The sequence below is a fragment of the Struthio camelus genome, chromosome 17 (assembly GCF_040807025.1).
Source record: "Struthio camelus isolate bStrCam1 chromosome 17, bStrCam1.hap1, whole genome shotgun sequence".
Classification (NCBI taxonomy): Eukaryota; Metazoa; Chordata; class Aves; order Struthioniformes; family Struthionidae; genus Struthio; species Struthio camelus.
The window spans coordinates 7,844,750-7,859,667 of record NC_090958.1 but is presented as its reverse complement, the minus strand read 5'-3'; the positions used below and the strand labels follow the sequence as shown (position 1 = coordinate 7,859,667).

General features: G+C 53.4%; 2 protein-coding genes across 9 annotated transcripts in view; both read left to right on the top strand.

The window, feature by feature from the left end:
• The window catches only part of MSI1 (musashi RNA binding protein 1), a 31,073-nt gene extending 20,581 nt beyond the window's left edge, over window positions 1–10,492 (top strand). For 2 of the 8 annotated variants that reach the window (XM_068910998.1, XM_068910995.1), the window contains 7 exons: window positions 317–434; window positions 1,996–2,076; window positions 3,361–3,417; window positions 6,272–6,340; window positions 6,447–6,619; window positions 7,035–7,100; window positions 8,217–10,492. In XM_068910998.1, the coding sequence (XP_068767099.1) occupies window positions 317–434; window positions 1,996–2,076; window positions 3,361–3,417; window positions 6,272–6,340; window positions 6,447–6,619; window positions 7,035–7,076 (540 nt within the window). In that variant the 3' untranslated portion in view covers window positions 7,077–7,100; window positions 8,217–10,492. The remainder of the gene's footprint in view (window positions 1–316; window positions 435–1,995; window positions 2,077–3,360; window positions 3,418–6,271; window positions 6,341–6,446; window positions 6,620–7,034; window positions 7,101–8,216) is intronic. The other 6 variants (XM_068911001.1, XM_068910996.1, XM_068911003.1 and 3 more) reach the window with 3 other exon arrangements.
• A 2,234-nt stretch (window positions 10,493–12,726) lies between these two features.
• PLA2G1B (phospholipase A2 group IB) lies at window positions 12,727–14,701 on the top strand. Its single transcript, XM_068911140.1, has 4 exons — window positions 12,727–12,842; window positions 12,934–13,093; window positions 13,795–13,922; window positions 14,511–14,701. Exons 1-4 carry the CDS (start codon window positions 12,809–12,811, stop codon window positions 14,627–14,629), a joined length of 441 nt encoding a protein of 146 aa, XP_068767241.1. The 5' UTR covers window positions 12,727–12,808; the 3' UTR covers window positions 14,630–14,701.
• Window positions 14,702–14,918: the final 217 nt, after the last annotated feature.

Below are 14,918 nucleotides of genomic sequence, written 5' to 3'. Positions count from 1 at the left end.
AACCTCTTGGTGGCCTGGGAGGGGACAGGGTGTTGCCTTTATTCTGAAATGAGGAAAAGTAGGCTTTGAGGCCCTTGGATAGGGTCAGGCAGCGCATCGAGGGCAGTGTGTGAGCTCCCCTTCGCCTTTTCTGGCTGCAGAGCGTGGGGGAGGCTGGCCCCGCGCAGAAGGACGGCAGGAAGGGCCGGCGCAGAGAGGGCTCCCGCCATCCCGGCGAGCAGTGCCGGCTGCCCCGCGGCCCGGGGCGCTGCGTGCGCTCGGCGGCAACGCTGTGTGCCGGTCGTGGCCGAGTCTGATGTTTTCTTTCTTGTGGCAGGTGGAATGTAAAAAAGCGCAGCCGAAGGAGGTGATGTCCCCGACGGGCTCGGCGCGAGGGCGGTCCCGAGTGATGCCTTACGGGATGGACGCCTTCATGCTCGGCATCGGCATGCTGGGTAAGCCAAGCGCAGAGCTCTCCCGCTCCCCGCTTAGCGGTGTTCCCGGAGAGCGCGGTGCAGCGGGCCGGGCGGCCAAGGGCAGCCGCCCTCCGTGCAAGGCCAGGGACACTGGGGGAGCGCCGGGAGCTGTTTGCGATCGCCCCTTGCCCTCTAGTGGCACCAGGGAAAACTGCAAACTTGTCAGTGTAGTGCTTCAGCCGGCGCCGCAGAGGCGTAGCCGTGTGCTGGGGGGCCGTGTCCCTCCCTAACTCAGTTCGTGCACCTGCCGTGTGACACCTTATAAACAGCGATTCTCTAACAGCTTTGGAAAAGGACGTATCAACATAGCTGAACCGAGTCTGGAATAATCTGCACCCGAGCATCTTCCTCCCGTGCTGCTACAGGCTTGAAGAGCCCCAAGCTTTCCACTTAAAATGCAGCGCTCTACATAAGCGTTCTCACTGGCATTCAAAGGCTATAAAGATGCCCTTAAAGTTGTAGTTAAGCTTTGTCTCGCTTTATTCCCTCCCCACTATGGTATTAAGTGCGTTGCAAGAAGAACTATACACTTAACATGGGACTGTCCTGTAGGAACTTGGTGGCAAGCAGGCTGTGTTTCATGTGTCTCTCAGTGATTCTGAGACAAATGTGTTCAGGTACAAGACTTTTTTTTTTTTTTAAAAAAAAAAAAAAAGAGTGCGCCCACTATAGCCCCACTTCTCATGCCTGGATCTGGGAGTCAAGCATGATCCCTCCAGCGTGGGTGCTGCCCCCTCCCCCCCCCAGCCAGGCTTGAGCTGAACCGAGAGCACTGTTTGCTCAGGCTCATTGCTGGGCTTACTGAGCGGGGTGTACTCAGCTTGCCTTTCCCTGCTAAGCCTGCCGAGTAGCAGTTAGTCACTGAACAAAACCCCAAGAAGGGCAATTTTTTCCCCTATGTTTTCACTTGACTTATTGAAGGAAAATAGAACTGCAGCCTGCGGTTTGGGGTTTTGCCTTTCATAAGCCATCTGAATTTTAAACAGGCAGGCCCAAGCTGAGTCGCTGGGAAACGCACGTGTGCGTGTCTTGGGAGATCTCAAATCAAACATTCGTCTCTGAGTCAACGTCCTGCATTCTTCTGGGCTTGTTCGGGAGAGGTGGTCAGCTTCCCGGGGAACGGCAGGGGCTGTCAGCCTGCCTGGTGCCAGGAAGAATGCTCTGCTTGCATTCGCCAGCGCTTCTAGCACAAAAGTGACTCAGAGCTGTTCAGCCTTTCACATGCCCCCACCTCCCTGAGCTCCTGTTCGTAAATCCAGCTGATGCATCGGCAAGTCTTAGTTTGCAGAGCTGTGAGCTTCTGACAGGAAAACCTCCATGTCCTTACATGTTTGGAGAGAGGAAAAAATTAAAAGAGCCTGCTGAAACTCTTCTCCAGACTCATGCGCATCATGTGCTCCGCTTCAGCGTTTTCCTGGGTTTTCTGCTATTAGCCCTGTTAGTTCTTCATCCTGTGGGTCACGCTGTTTGCAAGCAGGTAGGGGCTGAGGACCTGGACTCTGCGAGCTTGCAGTAACAGAGCTCTTTTCTCTTCTACCAGGCTATCCAGGCTTCCAAGCAGCCACCTACGCGAGTCGAAGTTACACTGGCATTGCACCCGGCTACACTTACCAGTTTCCTGGTGAGTGGTGCTCCCTGCTGCTTTGTTCAGTCTGCCTTCAGGTGATGGGAAGCCCTGGCACGATGCAGGACCGGGCTCTGTCCCTTTCATCCTTTCCCCTGCTTGGTCTTTCTTGAAATTGGAGACGGATGTGGAAGGGGGAGGGGTGAAGCCCTGGAATAGGTGGGAACAGCCTGTCCTTCATTAGGATTATCCTCACACTCCAGTGACAGGAAAAGCCCAAGGCTGCTCTGCCGCCCTTTATGTGAGCCTCCTCTCTGGGCTGCTGCTGTAGCACAGAGGGCCCCTGCAGCTCTGCCTGTCTCGCTGCCTTTATGTGTGTCTGTCTCTCTTTACCAGAGTTGCCACTGTTCTCAAAGTAGCACTGGATTTTAAAACATAGCTTTCTGCAGGCAGGGGATTCCTTGGCCCCCAAAATGCAGGAGCCTGCGATGCCATAGTTGTGGGCCAGGAGTTGTTCAAAACACTTGCAGCTTCCGGAGAACATCTGTTGGGGTGGTGAGCTGCAGATCGCCATCATGCTGGGGGGTTTCAAACTCCCAAGGCCACCGCGTGCTCAAAGCGTGGACTCTGCAATCGAGGGCGGGAACCTACTGGGCTGCAGCTGCTTGGAGCTTTCTGTTGCCTCTTCTCCTTCCCGTTCTGTGCAAGCCAAGCACGTGATGCAAAGCACACTTAGAAATAAGACCTTGCTATTTTCTGGAGAAGTGGCAACTCTGAGCATCCCTTCCTTACTCCATCCCTCAGTCTAAGGGTTAAAATATCAAGGCCTGATGTTAAGGGCTGGGAAGGGGAAGTGGTGTCTTGGCCTGAAGCTAGCCCAGGCTGTTTGTGGCTGAAAGTTGCTGTTGCCTCCTAGCTTTCTGGAAGCTCTCTGTGAATCCAGTTTATAGTGGCATCGAGTACCTCGTAAAATCTTGCCCACATCAGTGTGGCATGTCCTGAGCACCTGCTGGTGTTGCAGCTGAGAGGTCACATTGGATGGTCACAGAGCAGAGCTCCTGGGCAGACCCGAAGCTCGTGGGCTGGGCTGGGCTGCACAGTGAAGCTTGCACTGGCCCTGCCTTGGCTAGATTCACTCTAACAGTAAATGGATCCTTTCCATCTCCAGGACGGGCTTCCAGCATCTTTCAGCCCCACTTTTAAACTGGTTTGAAGAAGTCGTTGGCCTGGTCGCAGCCTGGCTGCAGCCTGTCCCCGCAGCGGCCCCCGCTGCCGTCTCTCCGCGAGGTCTCCCTCGGGGCGTGTGACCAGTTCCTAAGCTGTCTTGCATTTCATTTTTAGAGTTCCGTGTAGAGCGGACCCCTCTCCCGAGTGCCCCCGTCCTCCCTGAGCTCACAGGTCAGTCCCGCTCGTTTCTTAAACTCACAGGCTGGAAGGGGAGAAGGGGGCTTTGGGCTGTTCCCGTGGTGTTGCTGCTCTGCAGCCTGGCACAGGTAGACTGGAAACGTTCCGTATTTCCTCTTCCATCTGTGCTAGCTGCATGGAAAGCAGGGGCTGCAAGGATGGAGGGGGAATGAAAGCCACATGCTGAGAAGGGCAACCCAGGTCATGCCAAATGAAGGCACGTAGGCATGAATCCCTAGGTGGCATTTGCTGGTTTTAGCTCCTCATTCCAGGCTGGGTGCAAAACAGATATGGAAAGCTGAAGAGAGCAGGGTAACTTGTCAAAGGTCTACACGTGGCCTTAGCCGGAGCTGCTGCAAGGATGAGTACTGGAGTGCTGGCGGGAGGGAGGGGATGCGGGGGGCGCTCACGCTTTCCCCTGTCCCAGTTTGCCCATGCCGGAGGTGCTGCAGGGAACGCTCTCTCCGCTCCGAGTGGAGCGGCTCCCAGCTGCTCCCGCACAGACATCCTGGTGGGCCTCTGCGGAGTCCCGCAGTGCTCGTGGGACACCGGGGAAGGAAATAGGGGCAGAGGGCTGTTCTGCAGGGACTAGTCCAGCTCAGTGGCCTTAAAGCGTGAATACCCTCTAGTTCCTCAGCCCCTGGACTGCATGCAGTGTGCTCCTGCTAGGTGACGCTCCTTCTGTAGACTCTGTCTTCCATGGCTGTGTTTTCCCCAGCTCTGTTGTGTCCGTGGTATTTGTTGTAGAAAAGCAACTTTCTGTAGTTAATGGGCTGCCTCCCTGCTCCCTGTGTGCCGTCTCATTTCCGTGGTGTCCCTTCTCTCCAGCACTTCCTTGCCCTGCCTGTTTCAGGGTTTGAATCTCCCCGTAAGGAGGGTGTGGAAAAGCTTCTTGAGAAGCTCTCCGGGAACAGATCAGTGCAAACAGGCTCGAAAGGGGGTTTCTGTGGCACAGAACAACGTTGGTCCTCAGGGAGTCTCTGTTCCTGGGGATGCTGAGGTTGACAGCCACCCACTAACAAATTGTCCAGAGAGGGGAGAGCTCCCGCTTAAAAAAAACCCTTTCCCTGTATGCAAGTGCATGAGCACCTGACCCCCACCTCTGAGCCTTTTTGGTTACCAGACAAAGGAGATTTGGGTCCAGTGTGTATTTACAGGTGTGATTTTTTTCAGCGAAAAGCAGAGAATTTGTAGAGGAACACTGATGTCTCAGCAAGTGGTGTTTTTTCCCTCCCTGGCTGCACGGTGCCTCCTCCTAGCGGAGGTGAATCACCCGGAGCCTGGCTGTCCCCGACGGCTGGGGTGCACCAGAGCTCTGTACAACAAGCAGTTATTAATGCTGTTGTCCTGGCTGGGTGCCACGTTAGCTTACAGCCCTGAGTGTCTCGCTGAAGTACCAGCTGGGGATCGTGGCAGGCTTCCTTCCCCGTTCTGCTTACGTACTGTTAAACAGCTACTGTGCAGCCTCTTGGCTAGGGCGAGAGCTGCAGTTCCCACGTGTAGTCTGGAGCTGGTCCCATGAAGTGCGGGGGCCCCCTCGCTCCTACAAAGGCGCAGCGAGCTGTGCAAGTGCTCGAGGGCCCTTGTGCCTTGAAGTGGATGCGTGCGTGTAAATGGGCTGCGCTTCATGGGCTTGGCAAGTGGAACAGAGATGAGGGGATGGCACAAGCGGGGATGATTGCTCCAGCACGTCGGGGAGCGAACGTGCAGGTGCTGTGTCATCGCCAACCTGATTCCTCAGCAGCCAGACTGCAAAAGCAAGAAGGGCTTTTCTTGGAAGGAGACCTGGAGTCTTTCTGAGGAGACCCGGCCTCCCGTCTTGGTGCAAGCAGATTCATTCAGTTGCGTGTTAGTGACGTGAGGCAGCGATGGGGCAGCGGATGGGTGTGAGCTGCCTTTCCTCCCCAGAACAGCATCTTTGGGGATGATGTGAAGCAGCAACTTGGCCCAGGGCCTGTAAAGAGCGACTAAGCCAGGTGTAAGCCCCATATGATGTGTGCTTGAAACAGGCTGGTGCCTGCTGCTGAATATTCCTGTATAAGCTAGTCTGGGTTTCAGCCTTCTAACGCGATTGATTTGTTCTGACCTCTTTTTATGGTGCTCTAAACAGAATCACAGTGAATTTCACATTCAGGCATGAAATGCTGACCCAGTCGTTTTAAGGGCAAAGAGAAACATACTGGCTAGATGCCTCCTGCCCTGAGGGCTAGATGCCTGTAGCAGTAGAAGTGGGAATACATATAAATTAAGCCTTACTGTTTTAATTAAGCCATTTCTAGTTCCTGCGCCCTAGGTATGTTTCCTGCTCTTCTACAATGAGCATCAAGGGGTTGAGCAGTTCAGAAGCAAAACTCCGAGCAGGGAGGATGGTGTGTCTTGAGCAGGGTAGAGAAAGAGGGAGAAAGAGGCTATTAAACTGTTATTCAAGAGCAGCACCAAAGGATGGCGAGGAGAGGCTGAGCTGCTAGCTGCCGAGCTTCTCCACGTTTACAGCCAAATCTGGATCTCCAGCTTCAGATTAACTACGTCTCGCAAGTTAAGTAGCGCCCAGGTAGATCTGAAATTGCCCCTTCTGGTGTAGCTCTTCCACGTGCCGCCCTCAGCTGCTCCAGGGTGTGGGGTTTGCAGAACGTGGCTAGTTTTTCCCCTGGGTGTTGGCTGTGCAAAAGGAGACCTGTAACTGCAGGGCTCAGCGCTCCCTGACCCTCCTCCCTGGATGCCCTGTGGGACCCACGAGGCTGACACGTCTGCGGGGCTCTGGTATCTCCCAGGGGGAAAAGAAGGCTCCTGTTCGGGAGCTCCCCCTGTAGCCACGATGGCCCTGAGATGCCTGTTCCTTCCTTTCCAGCAATCCCCCTCACTGCGTATGGACCAATGGCGGCAGCAGCGGCTGCGGCGGCCGTGGTGCGAGGGACAGGTAACTGCCACTTTCCTCCCCAGCGCTGCGTCCCGTCCCGGAGGTTTGCGCTGGGCTGGGGAGGGGGGTGGGACGGGGTTGCATTTTTGGGATCTTCACTCGGTAGTTTTGCTGCCTGCCTTAGGTTCCACCCCGAGTCGCACCGGTGGATTTCTGGGCACCACCAGCCCCGGGCCGATGGCTGAGCTGTACGGAGCCGCCAACCAGGATTCAGGGGTCAGCAGTTACATCAGCGCTGCCAGTCCAGCCCCGAGCACCGGCTTTGGCCACAGCCTAGGGGTGAGTGTCCCCTGCCCGGCTCTCGTGAGGGGAGGGGTGGGGGGGGTGGTACGGCCAGGGCATGGGGAAGGGGCTGCCTCTTCCCCCTCTCAGCCCATAGCCTGCTCCACCCGCTATCCCACCGCTGGCCCCGGACCGCAGCTGGTGCAGAACGCGGCGCTGCGGGGAGCCAGCACCCGTGGGCGCTGCTGGCTCTCTTCGACCAACGCTCACGGCCCAGACCTTTCCCGTCTGGCCTGAACTTCCCAAGGGCCTGCCTGGGCCCTGGCTGTCCTCCAGGGTGTGCTCCATGGAGCTGGCACCCCCAGCCAGAACCAGCTTCCCCAGGAGCTGGGCCATGGCCGGATGCGTTGTGATGGTAGCTCTGCTTCGCTTTTGTTTGCTTTACAGTGGGGTTTTAACTCTTCCTTCGCAGGGTCCCTTGATCGCAACAGCTTTTACCAATGGGTATCACTGAAGCTGGGGACCAAGGAGGCAGGAGGTAAGAGAGCTTCAAGCAGGAATGGGTGGTGGAAACTAAGTGAGAGGACTGAAGTTGTGAGCTGGCCCCCGTGCTCGGGCTCCCAGGCAGGCGCAGCGGATGCCACCCTGAGGCTCGCCGGCTGACCCAGCGCGTGAGAGGAGAGCCCTGGGCCGGCTCGTGCCCCAGTTCTGCGCCAGGCTCCGCGGCTCGGCTGGCTGCGTTGCCAGGCCGTGCTCCTCGGGCTGGGAGCGCTGTGGCGAGATCGCGTAGTGTCTAGGCGTGAAGGAGAATTTCCTGGGCAATAAGCTCTAGAGGTCCCTGCTTGAGCAGGGAGGTTGGACCTCTAGATGATCTCCAGAGGTCCCTTCCAACCTAAACGATTCTGTGAGAAGGCAATGGGAGCACTGACAGAACGAGGAAAGGATTCGGCCAGAATCACAATGCTGGGGCGATGCCGAGAGACGAGCCTGTCTCACCTGAGGTCCTGGAAGCCTCCCCTGCAGCTCGCTGCTCTCCCTGCTGCTGAGAGCAGTCTCTGGGGAGTGAGCTTTCCTCCTCTGTCTGGGAGGAGAAGGGCAGAGAGGGAAATCTGAGCCTGATGCATCCTGTTTCTAGTCCAGAGATGGGCCTGAGAGGGGACCGGTGGATCGTCTCTGTTTGCTTTGCAAACATGGCGTGGCAGAAGTTCGTTGGTTTAGAAAGGGGGGGAAAAAAAAAACTTCTCCAAATGGAGAGCGAAAACTTCCAGGGAAGAGTGTCCAGATAGGAGCCCGTGGCAGCCCCCGGCAGGGCAGCGCTGAGCCAAGAACGGGCCGGACTCCCCCCGACACGGACATGAGCCAGGAATATCGCAAGTCCTGACAGGCAGGCTGCCTGCGCCGGGCCGGCAGGCTGCGCGGCGTGTGGGGCCTTGTCTGCCAAGCCTACGTGTTGCCATTAAAAATGGAAGCATCTCTGCCGTGGCCCACTGCAGTGCCGGAGAAATGCAGAGCAAATTGCCTGGAAAAGTCTGTGTTGGGGCAAGTTTGGATGTTGAGTATTTCTGTCAAATAACGTTAGGGGAAAAAAAACCCAAGGGAAGAGCTGTGGGTTGTTCTAGATCCTGTCCCTTCCCTCCCCTGCTGTCTCCCACAGACTCCCCAGTGCCCTAACCGTGGACGGCGGCTGGAGGATCTGGTGAGCCTCGGGGGATGAGCCAAGGTTACCTTTTCTGGAATCAAACTGCACACTGCCGGCTGGCTGCCAGGCTCCCGCCGCCCTGCCCTGATCTCTCCCTTTGACCAGACCACACTGGACTGAACCCGAGGAGATCATCTCGCTTTCTTACTAACCACCGACGGTTTACGCTTCCCCCCCCGCCCCGTCCCCCAGCCCACTGATTCTTCTTTTATTTATTTTATTAGCTGTTAGTTTTATTTTTTTATTTTATTTTTTTATCTTTTTTGGGGGCTCCCCCTTCTTTTTGTTGTTTGCTCTTTCCCGAGCTAGTAGACATATTTTATGAATTGGCTTTGTGATTGTGTTAGGTAGTTTTTATTGAGGAGTATTTTTATTTGGCTTTGAAACTGTTTTGAATATTTTCAACTCTGTTGTTGTTGTCGTCAGTGTTTTTAAAGCACGGTATGTAACAAGAATGCAGTTCTGAAGGGAAGAAAGAGAGACAGAGAGAGCAAAGGCTGAGAGGAACTGATGTATTTCTATTTTTTTTAAAGAAACTGTTTTTAATTGTTTCTGTTTTGTAAATGTGAGGCTTTGAAAAGTGTGAAACTCCAAGGATCCGAAAACGTTGGACATCGCTATGGAACAAAACAAATGTATATTTTGCTAAGTGAAAAACACTATCCTTACAGCTGAGAGAATTTCTGTTTTCCTAGGTTTAGTTTTACGTGGGGTTTTCTTTTTCCTCCTGTATAATATGTAAATATCGCGAGGTGAACCTGGCTGCATCCCGCAGCCTGGCTCCAAGGAGCAGCTCCAGGTCCTGGACTTGGTGCCGCAGTGTGAGCAATACTCTCCAGCAGAATCCTGACAGGACTCCGTTCTTTTTTTGTACACCTTTTACTGTAAGATTTTAAGACCTCTGATGAGATGAAGGGGGGGGGGGCGGGGGTGAGATGTACCGGCCATCAGCTGTTTTGCTGAGCGGGTTAAAGCTGCTTCCAATCGCTCAATGTACAGACTCCATCACTGGGCTGCGTAGTGCCAGCGTCCCGTTTGGCTTTAGGTAAAAGGGCTTTACCGCCACTGCTCGTCTTGGTTACTTTGAAAGGAATTCACTCTCCAAACACTATCGCTCGTGTCAGGGTTTCCTGGGAAGGGGATGCTCTTCCCGAGGCGAGGGCACTGGAAGGGGTGTTGCCTCGGGCGGGGGGAGATGTGGGTGGTCGCTCTCTAGAGGGCAGGGCGCTGGGTTGGGGAGTCATTAATCGGGGAGAAAAGCATTAGGGTGGTGATTTGGGGGCGGGTTAAGGGCTTCTCAGGGATTATACGAATTACGGAATCGCAGCTTCCCATTTGCTTTACTCTGCGCTCTGAAGAGCGGGGGAACTTGTCCGTTGTCGCGTGCGGGGCTGATCTGGTCCCTTCTCCAGAACCTGCTGGGGCTTCCCCTAGCGTGGCCCAGGCCCGCGCTAAGGAACAGGCTCCGCCCAGGGAAGCCTCCAGCAGGAGAATTAGGGGCAGGTTTGGGTCTGGATTAAGTGAACCAAAGACCTTGTTAAGGGGGGTGATTGAGCCTTTTATTAAGATGCAGCCACATTCTTTTCCCAGGGAAATAACAGCTTCATCTTAAGTTTTAAAAATCATTCCCTCTCTTCCCCCAAACTGAGCCCCTGCGAGGGAGAGGGCCATTTAGAAAGGACTGGGAGGGCCACAGTGCCCAAAGGCCCTTCTCTTCCGTTCCCTCCCCGGGGGCCGGAGCTTGTCCTGACCTGGGCGATATGTTTGGAGAGTTCTGTTTAGGTAAGAGGGTACTTTACGGATTAGTACTGAAAACACAAAGCAATAATTTTTGTTACTGAGACAAGAGTCTGTATGTCTGTTTTTTTAAATATTTCCTAATTAAAGAAGAGCTGCATTTTATTGGGTTTATTTTTATTCTATATACTTCAAATTTGGGTCTGCGGACAGCGCTTTCCTCCCTCTTGGTAAATGCGCTGAACTGCTTCTGTGCCCCCTCCAGACATCCACAGGCTGCCTGTGCTGCTGCTGGGCTGTGATTCACTCTCTGGCCAGTGCTGCCGCTGCCTGGAGGCTGGGGCTCCGGTTTCAGGGTGGGCATTTTTTTTAAAAGAAATAAAGCTGTGTTTTTAAGCCAGTAAGTTATTACACTCCAATGTTTGTTCTCTCCACACCTGTAACCCTTTTTCCAGATTTCAGTTTTAAATTCCTAATAAATTATTTGAAAACTGTCCCTCTCTGTCATTATTTGGGTGTGGGTGATTTTTCCGGTGGAGGAGCTCTTAGGCGCACTTGGGCCTGGCGGGAGTCTCATCCTGTCGTTAGGATAAGAGCCCCAGGGATCTAGCGCTGCGCTCTGCTCCCAGCTTTGGCTCCGGCCCAGTTTATAATGTGAGTCAGATCTGGTTTCAACAGGGATTGTGTCTCCTCTTTACGTTACAGAGGTTTTTGTATAGATATCTGTAGGTTGAAGAAAGGAGAGAAGAGACTGTGGTGGTTAGAAAGTTGGCTCAGATACTCTTTGGATTCATAGACTACAGTGGACTGAGGGGGGCTAGATGTACGGAAGGAAAGTGCAGAGAGGGGGGGGAAAAAAAGTCTTAACACTGGAAGAGAAAGGCAAATTATAACAGTGTAAAATAGGGTGGGGAACCCTATGTAGCAGGGGCTTAATTGTTTAAAATCCTTACAAATAATTTAAGGTGCATCTAGTACAGGCCTGTGAATTTAGGAACCACTCGTAAGTTGGGCTGTCCTCATATGCGCAATGAAGGCCAGCAACAGGTTGTTATAATTTCTGAAGACCAAAAATAGCATGGGTGGAAAAATCTTTACCCTGCTGGGCTTTTTCTCATAAGGCACTCTTATAAGGCTCACATGTTCCCTTTCTCACGCTTGGTGCCTCTCTTGCTGCATTATGATGGATGAAATCCGAGATATGGAAGGTACTTGCCATTTGTGACTTAAAAAGACCAATTTGCTAATGGAAGGTTTTTTAGCAACATTAGTGGTAAATCAGAAACGGAAAAGCTGGGACAAAACGAACCCTTAAGATTCACAGGTAAAAGAACAGAGCAATTAACAAAAAAGAGTAAAAGCGGCTAAAGAAGCAAAGGAGAAAGAGAACTCTTTATTGAAGGGGAAAGCACGTTGGTCTGTGAGCGAAAGGATTAAATTGTTGTTTCTAAATTAACTGGAGCATGGAGCGTCCTTTACTTCAGTCTTAAAAGTTTGTTCAGTGTTCTTGCTATTAGGACACAACACTTGAATCTGTACCTCAGCTTCTGTTTGCCTTTAGCAACCTAAGGATTCACTGGGCATCCTGCTGTAGTTTCAGCCGTTATGACAGCAAGGGGGTCCTTGTCATCGGTTGCGGTGAAGGTGCCCTTCCGGAAACATGCATTTGAACCTGCCAAAGGGTGCTGAGCACTAAGTTTCCTGCATAAGCACTCTGCAAATTTAGGCTGTTGTGGAAAGGTGGGCTTTGCCTCTTCCCCTCGCTCGTAAAAACTGGAGGCTTGCTCGGGTGCGTTCGAAATAAATGGAGACTCCTGTTGTCAAGGGAGTCGTCTAGGATCTAGATCGTCAGTGTGTAAAAATGCCAAGCCTGTAGCCTTGACGGAGTTAGAGCCTCTGGGCTCTGAAGATGAGTGCAGTATTTTGGACTCACCCCAGCCAACTCCAGGAAGCTTCTTCTCACCTCAAGCCTTGGCGCAGAGAACCAAAGAGCCTAACTGGCTGCTGGGTGCTGGAGAAACAGAAACTGCTGTCTCTGACCTACTGAAATCTGCTGTATGAATTAAAACTTTTAAGCCCAGTTCACTTCCAGTGTAACACCTCTAAGGTCTTCTAAGAATAGGTGCAAGTCCTTGTGCAAGCCAGATAATAATAGGCCTTCCAGGAAGGTGAGTACTGTGCCACCTGCGCATGGATTCAGCAGCTACTGGAGTAGGGCTGGCCAAACCTCACAGCCACAAGGGAAAGGTCAACTATTGCATTTCCAGATATGTGGTTAAAGTCTACCAACTGGCATAGACATTAATTTCCCCTAATTTGAAGAGCAGGGGCCCTGTGCGAGAGGGAGAACAGGTGGCTTCTTCTGGACATACCCTGTACTGAAAGGATGAGCTGCGTTTGCCAGGCAGATTTTGATGAACAGGACACCATAAGAAGAGCATGCCACATATTAATAGGGTGGATATTGGTATGCCAGCAGTTTCCAACATAACTACCAACACTGCTATATTTTTTAGCAGAGAGCCCTTAAAAATACCCAGATCGTTCCAGCTGGCTTCTAATACTAACTTTAGAATAATTTAATAACAGAAAGCTAAGGAGCAAATATTTGTCTCCTGGCGTTCTGGCGTTTTAACTCCGCCGGCCTTCAGATGGCCATGACACAATCTCCTGGCCATGGCCTCTGATGGAGGTTTGTGTTTAGTAACATAAATACTAGCTCATTTATCTCACCTCTGTGTCAAGGTGAGCTTGTAGTATAAAGAGCCACATTTTCTTTAGCAGTAACTTCTTTGATAAGTCCTTCAATAATGAAGTCTCTTGTACTGCTTTTCCTGCTGTCTGGTGTGTGTGCGGCATTCCTGCCCCCGCGACATCCCCTGGACATCCCCTGGACCGCCCCATGTGTAACGCTAACCTCTGTGTTTTTTCTCAGTGGGTGCAGCAAGTGCTGCTGTCTCACCCCGGGCAGTATGGCAGTTTCGTGAGATGATCAAATGCACCATCCCACACAGTGACCCTCTGAAGGATTTTGCTGACTACGGCTGCTATTGCGGCTTGGGAGGCAGCGGGACACCAGTAGATGAACTTGACAGGTTGGTAAGACTGCTTTCACAAACCTCTCCTCTCCTTGCTTGCTTTTTGTGGTCTGCATCTCCCCAGCTTCTCCCCAGCTGGCCCTTTGTCGGCATTCACAAAAATCTCTGGCTGCTGCGAATGAAGGTTTCGCCCAAAGACTGCTTTAAAGGAAAAAGGCTGTGCAGTATCACCCCTCAGTGTGTTGTTACTAGGATAAAATATAATCCAAGTAACTTGGACTTCTGGGGCAGCTACAGTGGATGGCTGAAACGGGTGTGTATCAGCATTTTCGTAGCAGCGCTGAGCGCGCAGCAGCGTTTGACCACCCCGGGCTCAGCGCTGAGCTGCGCAGTGCCAAGAACCAGCTTGGTGGTTTAGAGATCACAGGAGGTTGATAACCAAGGTCCAGCGAGCTGACTCAGCTCTTAGCTCATCACGCACCAGGCACGGATGGGGACCCTAGGGTAAACGCTGGTCTTTGCGCTCTCCCTGAGCCCGGTGGACAACCCTGCAACGACGCTGAAGTAAGGGCACATGTACCAGGCGGTTCTGGGATCATTTGTTTCCCTTTGAGGTCCTTTGTGCCTGCTCTCCTATCACCGGGTGCCTTTTTTTGTTCAGCGCCTCGTCTAAGAAATACCAGCCTATTGAGATGACTTACAAGTCAGCTGAGTTAGCATTGCTGGCATTTGCTGACCTTTTCTTCCTTGTTTCCTAGGTGCTGCCAATCACATGATCATTGCTATAGCGAGGCAAAGACACACCCAGCGTGCAAATTCCTGCTGGACAACCCCTACACAAAAACATACAGCCACAGCTGCTCGGGCAAAGCGATTACATGTAGCAGTATGTCCGCTTCTGTGTTACTCCCCTTCAAACATCGCTTCAATATCCTTTTTGAAGGAACGAGGGCGGTCTTGCACTAAACGCTTCTTTGGCAGGAAAGTGCTTCCTGACAGCCATCCGCCCCCTCCGCCGTCAGTCCCGTCGGGAAGGCCGGTTGCTAGAAACAGGGTACCCTGCACAGGCGCTGGAGCAAACACTCTCTGTATTCCCCTTCAGGGAAGAGAGAATCCCGGTGTTAATTTTCAGAGAGTCCTTTTAATTGAAGTATTTAAGAGAGCAGCACGCTGACTGGGTAACCTTTCACAGCTTCTGCTGGACATCTTTAATGTACTAGATCGGAGCTCCCCCACGAACTAACAGCAGACGGGCTGGTGAGGGGGGAAGAACTGGGGCAGGAAGGAAACTGCTGGGCTGGAGCGTAAGAAACCAGCTCCAAGGAACGAGGCTTTGGGGCCAAGGGGTTGGCGGGAGAAGCACGTAAACCCAAAACGCAAAGGCAGCAGTGGGACAGGACAACGTCTGCTCGAGTCGCTGCCGCGTCCGGCCAAAGAGCAGGCAGGCTGCGATGGCTCCCCCTCTCTCCGCCAGGCACCAACACCGAATGCGAGATGTTCATCTGCAACTGCGACCGCACCGCCGCCATGTGCTTCGCCAAGGCGCCCTACAACACTGCCTACAAGAACCTGGACACCAAGAAATACTGCTAGGGGCCCTCTTCCTCCCAGTCCTGAGGGCAGCCACAGGCCGGCGGCTGCTGCAGCCTAATAAACGCCTTGCAACGAGCCGCAACCCTCCGGCCTCCTCCCTGCGCCGCGCTGAGGGGAAAGGGAAGGGCGGGCGAGCGGGCGTCGAGCACCGCCGCCGCCCCTGAGGCAACGCGCGCGCCAACCGCCGCCAACGGCCGCGCGGGCGAGGGGTGGGGGCGGGGGAGGCGAGGCCCCGCCCCCTTTGCCAACGGCCCATTGTGGCGCGCGCTGGGCCGCGGCCACCGCGTTC

Excerpts from the sequence above, each read along its gene's own strand:
- PLA2G1B (XM_068911140.1), top strand. The coding sequence starts at position 12,809 with ATGAAGTCTCTTGTACTGCTTTTCCTGCTGTCTG. Across the intron at positions 12,843-12,933 it reads ACTGCTTTTCCTGCTGTCTG|TGGGTGCAGCAAGTGCTGCT; the intron begins GTGTGTGTGCGG and ends GTTTTTTCTCAG. Across the intron at positions 13,923-14,510 it reads CAAAGCGATTACATGTAGCA|GCACCAACACCGAATGCGAG; the intron begins GTATGTCCGCTT and ends TCTCTCCGCCAG.